The 11424-nt window shown below is 50.1% G+C and overlaps 1 protein-coding gene across 5 annotated transcripts in view; it reads right to left on the bottom strand.

Annotated features, from left to right (window-relative positions):
- Positions 1–956: 956 nt before the first annotated feature.
- The window catches only part of Thoc5 (THO complex subunit 5), a 33771-nt gene continuing 23303 nt past the window's right edge, over positions 957–11424 (bottom strand). For all 5 annotated transcript variants that reach the window (NM_001401407.1, NM_001401408.1, NM_001012153.2 and 2 more), the window contains 7 exons: positions 10228–10324; positions 9568–9682; positions 8024–8127; positions 7823–7910; positions 4935–5050; positions 3626–3816; positions 957–1151 (listed from right to left, as the gene is read on the bottom strand). In NM_001401407.1, coding sequence (NP_001388336.1) covers positions 1088–1151; positions 3626–3816; positions 4935–5050; positions 7823–7910; positions 8024–8127; positions 9568–9682; positions 10228–10324 — 775 coding nt within the window. In that variant the 3' untranslated portion in view covers positions 957–1087. The remainder of the gene's footprint in view (positions 1152–3625; positions 3817–4934; positions 5051–7822; positions 7911–8023; positions 8128–9567; positions 9683–10227; positions 10325–11424) is intronic.

Raw genomic sequence — 11424 nt, 5'->3', positions numbered from 1 at the left:
CCACCTCTGAAGTCCTGGAAGTAAAGCCCCTCAAGTGTTATGTGGTCTCACTCTCCTATCTGAAAGTATTAATTAAACCTAACGCGCTTAGCTTCTATGATGGTTGTATGTGCTTGGCCCAGGGAGTGGCACTATTAGAAGTTATGGCCCTGTTGGAGTAGGTGTGTCACTGTGGGCTTGAGCTTTAAGAGCCTCATCCCAGCTGCTTGGAAGTCAGTCTTGCATTAGCAGCCTTCAGATGAAGATGTAGAACTCTCAGCCGCTCCTGCACCATGGTTGCCTGGATGCCGCCATGTTTCCGCCTTGATGATAATGGACTGAACCTCTGAATCTGTAAGCCAGCCCCAATTAAACATTGTCCTTATGAGAGTTGCCTTGGTCATGGTGTCTGCTCACAGCAGTAAAACCCTAAGACAGCTTCTGAGCACAGATCTGCTTGTCCATGTCCCTGGTCTCAGTCTCTCACTACAACAAGGGCATCATCTGTTCTTTTTTTTTGTTTTGTAATATTTACTTATTTATTTTATGTATAAGTACACTATAACTGTCTTCAGACACACCAGAAGAGGGTATCAGATCTTATTACAGATGGTTGTGAGCCACCATGTGGTTGCTGGGATTTGAACTCAGGACCTCGGGAAGAGCAGTGAGTGCTCTTAACCGCTGAGCCATCTCTCCAGCCCGGGCATCATCTGTTCTACATGACATCCCAGCACCCGCATCACTGACCACAGAGAGAAGGAAGGCTGAGGAAGGAATATCTGGATGTGCTGACGTGGGCTTCTCTGGCAGCGTCCTCATCAGTAGGAACTAGGCTGAGAGGTACCAAGATGCTTTGTGTGATGAGCAGGTACCAACCTCCATCTCTCGGCCACCCTTACAACCCGCATCCAGAAAGTCTTCATGCTGCCATGGTCCCCCTGATCCTGACTGCCCAAGGAGCGACAAACAGGCCATTTGGTCACACGACATTTTAATTAGCCGGTGTCTTTGGAAAATATCAAGAACCACAGGCGGCCAAAGCAAAACTCAGATACCCAGGAGTCAGGGCAGGGCTTGGGGGCTGACAGGTAGAGAGGGAAGTCTGTCAGCGGTGGCTGAAGAATCCCTGAGGGTGGTTATATTTAAACGGCTTCATCCTACTTGGACCCCTAGAGAAACAAGAGGGAGAGCAGTTAATAGCATGCCTTCTGGGCTGATAAAATAAATTACAGTTCACTCACCAGAGAATGCCATGTAGCGGTCACTGGGGGAAAGTTAGAGCTGCATAGTTCAGACACAGGGCACAGTGAGAAGGTGAGAAACCAGACCACACTGGTGAAGGAGTGACACCATCTTTGTAAAAGTGTCTCTATGTGCTTACGAATGTGAACCTGGAGGATCCCTTAATCAGACATTTTGGGGTCAGGGCCCAAACATGCTCTAGACCATTGCTTATAATGTTATCAACAAACACTTTATGTCTACAGTTGCAAAAGAACAAGACTGTGCACTGCATGGCCAGGAAGCAACGGAACCCAACCAGAGCGCCAACACCAAAGCCTGTTTGTTCCAGGAAGGCCCAGTCATGGCCAAGCAGGCCAAGATCTATCTTCAAAGTTCCTCCTGTGAAGATTTCAGCAGTAACTCTGGGTCCTCAGGTAAAATCTTTACAGAGGGACATGTTCCACACAGCTCCATAAAGACGAACATCTGTAAGAAGGGCTCCTTCCTTGTCCATCTCTGTCCATGACTGACATCCAACAAGCAGTAATGGGGCTCGCTGGGACTCGGTCTAAGGGAGTATGTGTGCAGGACAGTTTTTTCCCAACACAGGTCAGAGTCAAATAGGAAGAAGCGAGTGGAATGTGCAAGCCACGCAGAGCAAGCCGTCAGCAGCATTCCCCCATGGCCTCTGCTTCCGGAAGGACTAACTGTAAACTGGAGTGAGCCCTTTCATCCATGATGTCTTATCACAATAGAAAAAGAACTAAGACACATGTGAGCGGGCAGCAGAGAATAGAAAAACTAAAAGAGAAAGTTTTACTCTTCTCCAGTGGCTGAGGGTACTAAAACCTTCTTCTCCAGCCTGTACTGTGCTGACACTTCTCACACATACAGTATGTGCTGCTTGGAGGTGAAATACAGAGGCTCCTCATCTCCGAGGTGGAAGCTGGAACTGGAACTGAGACCATTCATGGCATTATAAGCCTCCAAACAGCAGAGGCTGCACCCAGTCAGAGTGGTGAAGTCTCAGTCCAAGCTCCAGCTAAGGTCACCAGCTCATAGCAGGACCCTGCACTCAGCCTCTTGATGACCCAAACCCCAGCAGTCAGCTGGACTCCCGGCCAAGAACCTTGTAAGCCACCCATCAGTTACGATGTTCAGTCCTGCCACAGCAGGGATACAGCTCAACACGTGAGGAAATGAGTCTTCCAGAAACCATTCGAGAGAAAGCAAGCACAAGCTGTGTGGGGCTCCCATCCTGCAAATGCTGGAGTAGCGGGAGAGGTGGCAAGAGCTGAGACTTCACGCAGATCACTGCAGAGAGCAAGACTCAGGCTGGCATTTGGCGGTCAGCTCTGCCTCCTGTAGCCACTTGGGACATTTCTAGTTATTATTAAATGCCACCATGAGCCAGGGCGGCAGAGGTGCCAGACAAGAGGGACAGTGCTAGGACACCTCCCTGTACGTTACAACTGACTTCGCAAGAATAAGACGGAGAGCAAGGTGAGGAACTTTTGGTCTTGTTTATTCTGTAGCTAAGGCTAGCCTTGAACTGATGGCAATCCTCCTGCTTCCAACTTCCAAGTGCTAAGATTACAGGCGTCAGTCGTGACACCGGGCCTGACAGATTATAAAAATAATCCAAACAAAGCTCCTCTTTACCTGCTTTGTCCACAACAGAAGGAGACTAAGAAATATTCTCTAGGGTTTTGAAAGCAAGCAAGCAAACAAACAAACACATGAGGGGACAGGAAAGAAACTCTAATGGAAAACTAGTCTGAGGTACTGCGAGTCCACACATGTTGCCAAGAGCATACTCTGAGCCCTGAACTTGAAGCAGCAATGGTCTGGGAGCTGTACACAGATTATCTGAGGCAGTCTGAGCTCCATAGAAGGTATCACTCCCCCACTTCAGCCCCAGGACCAGGGCTCAGTGCTGGCTGAAACGGAGTTGAGCTGCCTGCCTTCTAGAAGAGCTGTTTTTGTTTTCCCCTGTGCTGTCTGATTGCCCGCTGTATTGAGTCTCACCACGGGACTCAGATGCTGCAAACTCACCAGGGACAGTGGGGATGCACCACCACCCAAAGTGCTCGCTTGGATGCCAAAAGTAAACAGACCCTGCAGTTTCCCACAGAAACAAAGCTCAGTCAAAGCTTTGTAGCACGGCTCAGTACAGTTTCCTTGGCTGCTTACTCCAGGGGGTGACCAAGAACAGGTGAGCCAGGCTGCGGTAGCAAGGAAGTCTCAGGAAGGGGAAGACAAGGTTTTCCTGGAACTCTGGCAGCAGAGTTTTCTGCTACAAAGACAGATGCTCTATGTGCCCGGCCCTGTCCAATGAGACCTAGTCTTCTAGAGGCTGAGATCTCTGTCCATGTCCTCATGAGAAGTCACCTCCTCATGAGAAGTCACCTCTACTCACCTAAAGAGCCGCAGGCACATCTTCTCCTGGGGAAATTCCTTGGGGCCCTCTACACTGTCATCATGGCTCTCGGTCTCCAGGTAGACATCCAGCAGCACACACAGCCTCTGCAGCTGGTTGGTCAAGAGCTGGTGACTGGGCCGAGGGCCGCAGAGCTCCCGATAGCACACATTGACTTCACTCTCCATAGCCTGTGGGGGTGGGAAGCCAGCACCTCAGCAACTGATCCTCGGTATGGCTGAGCACATGGTCACACCTTCACCTCATGGCTGACCTGATGGCACATGAGCTACGGCTGCTGCCTGCACAGGAGCTGTACCCAGAGCTGTGCCACAGCCTCACCCAGAGATCCTGTTTCCTCAAGACAATGGGGTCCTGATTACCACCCACTGTCCCACCCCAGATACCAGCAAGGAACACGGGTATATAGAGGAAGACGTGCTCTGGGCCACAGGCTACGAAGACCCACCACGAGGCATGGCCCTGGGCAGCAGCTACAGCGCCCTCACTGAATCTGAGTCTGCTATGGTGCTTCTGCGTCTGCTTACCATCAGAGGCCAAGGTGACTCGACTTCAAGACAAGTTTTGGTTTTATTTTAGAGGTAAGGTCTCACTGTGTAGCCTTGGCTGGCCTGGAACTTACTGTGCAGACCAAGCTGGTCTGTTCTGCCTCCCCAGTGCTGCCACCGCACCTTGCTGAAGGGAGTGTAGGAACCCTGAGTGGATATGTGTTGTTGGCATGAACTAGCCTATCTAGGACTCTCGCCTCAGACCCACAAGAGTACAGCAAAGCCTACCCCTGCCCGACATGAGGCTAGGAGGAATGCCCGAGCCTTTTCTTCTGATCTGTGTGTAGATGTTGATGGTGTATACAGAAAATGTCCACCACAGCTTTCTCTTTCTGAGATTTACAGCCAGGAGACGGTTCCCTATAGTCCGCTCCTGCTGAGGTTGGCTAAACCCACCTTCTTGATCTGTCTCTGTACCACAACCCTGCTTCTCTATTCAACCTTACCTAACAAACATGCTGGGCTTGGGGATGGCCTAAGGTCTCTCCAGCAGTCAGACCACCGGATCCAGCTGTCTGTGTGTCTGTCTGCTCCTCACTGTGTGGCCACCCATCAGGTGCTGGAGTGGTTGGTGCACAGACATTTTGCTAGTTAACAGTGCTAAACGGGAAACACTGTGGGCCTCAGGAAATTAAGCGGCGAGCATGTTCTGTAGATCCTGGTACATCCCTGTCCTGAGACTGACACACTGCCCACCTCTCTAGGGCTCCCTGTTCTCCTGCCACCCATGTGGGCCTTACCCGAATGTTGTCATCGTTGCTGTTGGTTTTCTCCCCTTTCCAGTTTAGACAGAGTCGGAAAACAGGTGGGATGGAGGAGTAGCCAGGGTTCAGTACCACAGCAGCCTGAAGCTTAGCTGAGAAGGGAGAGGCAAAAAAAATCGTGATTACCCAGCCTTCCGTGGTGGTCTCCACATGTCCCAGAGTCAACACAAATGCCTCCTCTAAGTGAAGTGCTGCTGAGTGCTGACACTGACGGTCTTAGAATGGGAGCCGGGCTGCCAGGTCCTCAGGGTAAGGTACAGCGACTCTGGTTCCTCCAAAGACCCTGTTCTACCTGATGGTGTTTGTCAATGGACTAAACCTGCTACCTGGAGAAGTGTCATAATTAAAAAAAAAAAATTGTGTGCATGTGTGTGTATGCCTTGTTTGGTGGTTTGCCTCCATGTATCTTGGCACCGACATGTATGCTGCACCTTCAGGGGCCAGAACAGGGCATTGGATCCCTGGGACTGAAGTTACAGTTGTGAGCTGCCATGTGGGTGCTGGACATTGACCTCAGGTCCTCTGGATGAGCAGCTCCTAACCACTGAGCCATCTCTCCAGCTCCTCTCGTCTCTCTGTCTCTCTCTCTCTGTCTCTCCCCAACTCCTTTTCTTCCTTCCTTCTTATCTTTCTTTAAAAAAAAAAAAAAAAAAAAAAGAATCTGTTGTTGCTGTTAAGGGAGTCCCATGTAGCCCAAGGTAGCCTCAGATTCAATACATAATGAAGGGCAACCTTGAACTCCTTATCCTCCTGCTCTAACTCCCACAGTGGACTAGTGGCAAACGGTCCCAGCTTCTCACGTCACATCGGTCAAAGGGAGGCTCTGACAGAAATGTCTCCCAGTGAGTAGCTGCAAAAGTACAAGACTGAGTTCAACTGGAACTGCTGGGCAGCGGATGTGCATGCACAATCAGAGAATAAGCTCTCTCATATGAAGTTTCCCTCTGCTGACAGACAGCCTTTGACCCCTTCTTCCCAGGGGTGCCGGGATTAGACACACTCCACTCCATTCCACACGCTGACGTGGCTTCTGGGAACCAAGTTCAGGTCATCAGGATTATGCAGTAAGAGCTCCGACCCACCGGGCCCTCTCCCTAGCTCCCAGATCTTTGGACTAGTGCTTCTGATTTGGCTCCTGTGCATTACCCAGAGATTTATACAAGAAGTTGGCTCCCTGTGCTGCTGCCAGGTTGAACCTGGAGAAGTCAGCTCTAGTGAGAGGTAGTTGGGTTCTGGATGAGAGGGAATTGCCTTCTGAAAGGATTAAGTCTTCTTGCGAGACTCTGCTTAGTGTCCAGAGCACTGTTATAGAACAGCCTTGGCTCCTAACTCCCTCGGCTTCCTTTTCACCTGTGCCACCGTCTCCACGTCGCTGTACTGTCACCTGCCATGAGGCCCCTGGGACTTCTAGCCTTCAAATAGTAAAGCTAAACTAGGCTACACATGGTGGCTCGTGTGTGCAATCCCAGTGCTCTGGAGGCTAAGAAAAAAAGATCAGAGTTCAAGGCCAGCCTGAGCTGATCTCAAAGACAAAATTAAAACAGTGTGGCAGTGCGTGCCTTCCATCCCAGAGGTAGATGGATCTCTGTGAGTTCTAGGCCAGCTAGAGTTACATGAGACTCTGTCTCAACAAACAAACACTCACACACACATGCGCACGTACGTACACACACACACACACACACACACACACACACACACACACACACACACACACACAAAGCCAGTAGGACTGCTCAGTAGGTAAAGGTGTCCTCTCCTCATGACTGGAGTTTGATCCCAGGAACCCACAAGGTTGAAGGAAAGAAGTGACTCCCTCAAGCTGTCCTCTGATAACTGGTGCACGTGTGTGCGTGCACGTGTGTGTCTTACACCTGAATGCACACACATACATTAAATAAATTTAATAAAAATCGTAACAAGCAAACCCACACACTCATGAGCTAAATAAGCCCTTCTTTATTATGCTTCCAGCTTTGGGAAATTAATTTTGTTTAGCTTATCTTTTGTGGTACTGGGGAATAAATCTAAGGTCTCGGGTATGCTAGGCAAGTGTTCTACCCCTAAACTATATCCCCAGTTCACAAATTTTCTTACATCACTCAGCCTACTGACAACTGAAGGATCACACCATCTTCCTCAGCCCAGTGATCACAGCTGAGGTGGGATAGGACAACAGCCTAGCGCCTGAGCATGGTTAGTGGCCTCTGGGTAGGTCCTGGCAGATGTCAGAAGAGGAGGGAACCACAGGGTTCCAGACTCCACAGGGACTGTGTAGAAGGAGGGAAGGGGTGTGGTGTGCAACCCCATAAGAGCAACAATACCAACCAACCAGAGCTTCCAGGGACTAAACCACCATCCCATGGCTCCAGCTGCATATGTAGCAGAGGATGGCCTTGTTGGGCACTAATAGGAGAAGCCCTTGGTCCTGCCAAGGCTGGACCCCCCAATGTAGGAGAGTGTCAGGGCAGGGAGGCAGGAAGGGGTAGATGGGTGGGGGAAACATCCTCATAGAAGAAGGGGAATGGGGGATGGGATGGGGGGTTTATGGATGGGAAACTGGGAAAGGGGATAACATTTGAAATGTAAATGAAAAAGTATCCAATTAAAAAAAAAAAAAAAAAAAAGGCAGGGTTTGTTATCCAAACTTTACAATCCAAGAAACAGTCCTGCCCTTCTGTTAGTCAGAAAAAGAAGTAAACAGAAAGCAAAGGTGAGAGCAAACTTTGACTCGGCCAGACTTTCCTCAGCTAGTGAAACTGGCTGTCACTAGTGTGTGTAAACCCCCATAGAGGATTCTAGGACCTTTCTGCTTCTTTTGGGCAACTTCCAGGCATGTGTGGTACTTCAGAGCCATCGCCTACCTGTTCCCCTTTCGATAAGCGCCAGGTAGTAGAGGTTGGTGTCCCCAGCCAGGCCGGCCTCTACAATGTCCTTAGTGAAGTGCAGCTCCTAGAACAGTAACCAGTATGAGCTGCTGCTCCTTCAAAGCCTCTGCACTGATGGCAGGGCTTGGGGACAGGGACTGATGGGTGACATGCTCACAGGACTCTAATTCTACCTACCATGTAATCTTCATGGGCCATTATCATCCACTTTACCAGTCGGGAAACAACCTTGGCAGGGAAGAGGTACTGGCACTCGCTGGTGACTGGCACAATGCCATGTTCTAAAAGAGAGCAAGGCAGCAGACATTACAGGTAGAAATCAGAGGCCACAGTTGGGCAACTGGCACCTGCCTGTGGCTCGATGGAGGGCTCAGGTGGCCTTGCCACTTGTCCAGTACACCTGATGCTCAAGCAGTTCCTGCTCATACACGACAGGAACAGAGGCATTCACCTGCTGTCCCTTCACACAGGGACCCAGCACCTGCCTTCATGGTGCTCTATCCTTAATGCAGACAATGCGTAGCAAAACATAGCCCTGAGGCCACAACCAGCACCAGTGCCTTGCGGCACCAACTGCTAATTAGATCAAATAGCTGAGAGCGCTGCCTTCTCTCAGCTGACCTTGACTGGAAAACCAACTGCAGTGTTCTGTGTCAGTTCCCTGCTGGTGTTTCAACAAATATGCCAACACAGGGACGCTATCTGATGACAATCATCCAACCGTGACAATGGCAATGCTGAGTGGGGAGCACGGCCTGAGGGAGGGATGCGTGATGCCGCACTGGACATCAGGGTCCACAGGGAACCAAGGAAGTGGCCTGGACCAGGGAAGGGGGTTCCTGTATCCAGGTGGGTCCTGGACAACCAGTGCCTAGCTTGACAGTGATTCTTCTCATTCACTAATTTAATTTTACTTTATTCTTTGGATTTTTGAGACAGGGTTTCTCTGTGTAACCCTAGATATCCTGGAACTTGCTCTATAGACCAGGTTGGCCTCAAACTCACAGAGGTCTGCCTGCCTCTGCCTCCTGAGTGCTGGGACTAAAGGCCTGCGCCACCAACACCCAGCAGATAGTAATTCTTTAATACCAAAAAAGATCTGACTCCCTCCAAAACCTTACCCCTACCCTACAAATGTCTTGTAAATACCAACAAGTTTTAACTGAATTCACTAAGAAGCTACTTGGCCACTACTGAGGTCAGTGGTTCATCATAGTCACCTGGGAGCTTAGAAGACAATCCAGGGGCTCCGCTGTACTTGGAAGCGCTTGCTCAGTGGGTCTTAGGGGAAGGATGGCGGGGTGACCCTGCGTACCCACAACCTGCATGTGAGCTCAGTGAACACAGGTCCCATTGTTCCTCCTCTCAGGCTGTATGGGGCACCAGCATGAATTAGACTCTCATTAAACACTGCCAAGTGCATACGGATCTGTGATGCAGGCACCTAGGACGCGCTGCCTTGATGAACCTGTGAACCTGTGCCAATGGCTTTGGTGTCCTCTGGGAGGGCTGACACAGAACCAATGAGTCCGCAGGGAGCCCAGACCTCGTCTGAATGGGCCTGAGGCTTTCCCCACTGCCTAACATCTCCCGCTCAGTAAGGCCAGAACACAGGTCTCTCTGATCTGTAATCAGGATTTACAAGTTCTGAGGAAAAAGGTGTGGTCTCTGCTCATATGTTGACAGAGTCCTGTCAGGCCCTAGTCCCTGCCCCAGCTTACCCAGAGATGCGAACTGTTTGTGGAGAGCCAGGCGGGACTGTACCCTAGTCTTGAGCAGTTTCATGGTGGTCTCCATGTGGCTAGCGCTCTGTGAGTGGTCAGCCATCACCGTGTGCTAATAGTGAATGACAATGAAGGACACAAGTGAGAGCTCCCTGTCCTGCCACCAGGGACTGCCACCACCCCCAGGACCAGCCAGACTGCACAGCCATGTCCTAAGGCAGGTGCTATTTGGGAATGGCTGCTTGCCCACTATAGCAGGTAAAATGCTAAGTCCTGGCAAAAACACAAGATACCAGGGTTCCATGAATCTGTGACCAGCTTCTGAGAAAAGGCAGGCGTCTGCCCTAGGACTCTGCCCATCCTCACTTGTAGCATCCCCAAGGGCAGCAAATGCTGGCTGTGCCATTCTGGGCAAGACCAAGAGAGCTTTGGTTTAGATGGCACAAAGCTCCTAGGGAAGCCAAGTCATTCCAACGCTTGGAGACTGGGTGGGGTATTTTAGTGCCCTGAGCACTCAATGGAGGTCAGATCATAGCCTCAAAGGAAGACATCCTGCTAGATCAGAACCCTAAGAAGCTATCAGAGGCCTTCTCTAATATGTCCAGGAAGAGGAGAGGTAGAGCCCTTCAGCCAAGGAGGCAGGGTCAGAATACACACCTGGGGCTGCTCTTTGGGGAAGTGGAGGCCACCCAGCTTCTGTACCCACAAGTAGGGGTGACCTAACTCAAGTACATAGTCTCTCAAAGTCAGGATGCTGGAAAACACAAGACAAGACAGAATAAAATAATTGTATGAGTTGGGAATGCAGCTCAGGAGCCACATGCTCACACAAGGCCGGACGCTCATCTCGACTGCTGCATGACCCAGGACACAGTCCTTCTGCATCCCATGAGATCAACCCCTGGGATTTATCTCCATCATTCACTTCATTTTGCCTTGGAACCTTTGTGTCATAAGGCAGCTCTCAAGAAGGCAGGCAGCGCGCCGACCTCTTCACTGCACTACCCACTGCAAAACGGTTTTTAAATCTCAAGCAATCGGGGTTGGGGATTTAGCTCAGTGGTAGCAAAGCCCTGGGTTCGGTCCCCAGCTCCGAAAAAAAAGGAAGAAAAAAAAAAAAAAAAAAAAAAAAAAACTCAAGCAATCAAGAACTCAAATGCAGACATTGTTTTTGTGTTAGTTTGTACTTTTTTCTGAACCTTTGCTGAATTTATGCCTGTGCCTTAAGTTTTTGTTTCGTCAGGGACATCTTTTTCTTCCTTCATGCAGCATCCTATTGGCTTTGGAACCCTGTGTCCCTTTTCTTCCAGGATCATCACGGCGTGGAGGGAGTTGTGTAGGTTACTCTGGCCACGAGGGCTGTAAGGTCATCTGCACGTCTTACGCACTTTGTTCAGTGACGAGCATCTACACCCTAACTGGGATAGGGAGCACTGCTCTGCATTTGTTCAGTGACAAGCATCTACACCCTAACTGGCATAGGGAGCACTGCTCTGCATCTATACCCTAACTGGCATAGGGAGCACTGCTCTGCATTTGTTCAGTGATGAGCATCTACACCCTAACTGGCATAGGGAGCACTACTCTGCATCTACACCCTAACTGGCATAGGGAGCACTGCTCTGCATCTATACCCTAACTGGCATAGGGAGCACTGCTCTGCATCTACACCCTAACTAACTGGCATAGGGAGCACTGCTCTGCATTTGTTCAGTGACAAGCATCTACACCCTAACTGGCATAGGGAGCACTGCTCTGCACGTTTAAGCATTCTTCTCACTCTTTGGCCTAGGTACACCTACTGACTCCATGTTATACAGCCCAATGGCACCCTTGGCTTATTTAAAGTGACAT

The sequence above is a fragment of the Rattus norvegicus genome, chromosome 14 (assembly GCF_021556685.1).
Source record: "Rattus norvegicus strain SHRSP/BbbUtx chromosome 14, alternate assembly SHRSP_T2T, whole genome shotgun sequence".
NCBI lineage: Eukaryota > Metazoa > Chordata > Mammalia > Rodentia > Muridae > Rattus > Rattus norvegicus.
Note: the sequence above shows the minus strand (reverse complement) of the source record. Positions and strands in the feature narration are given on the sequence as shown.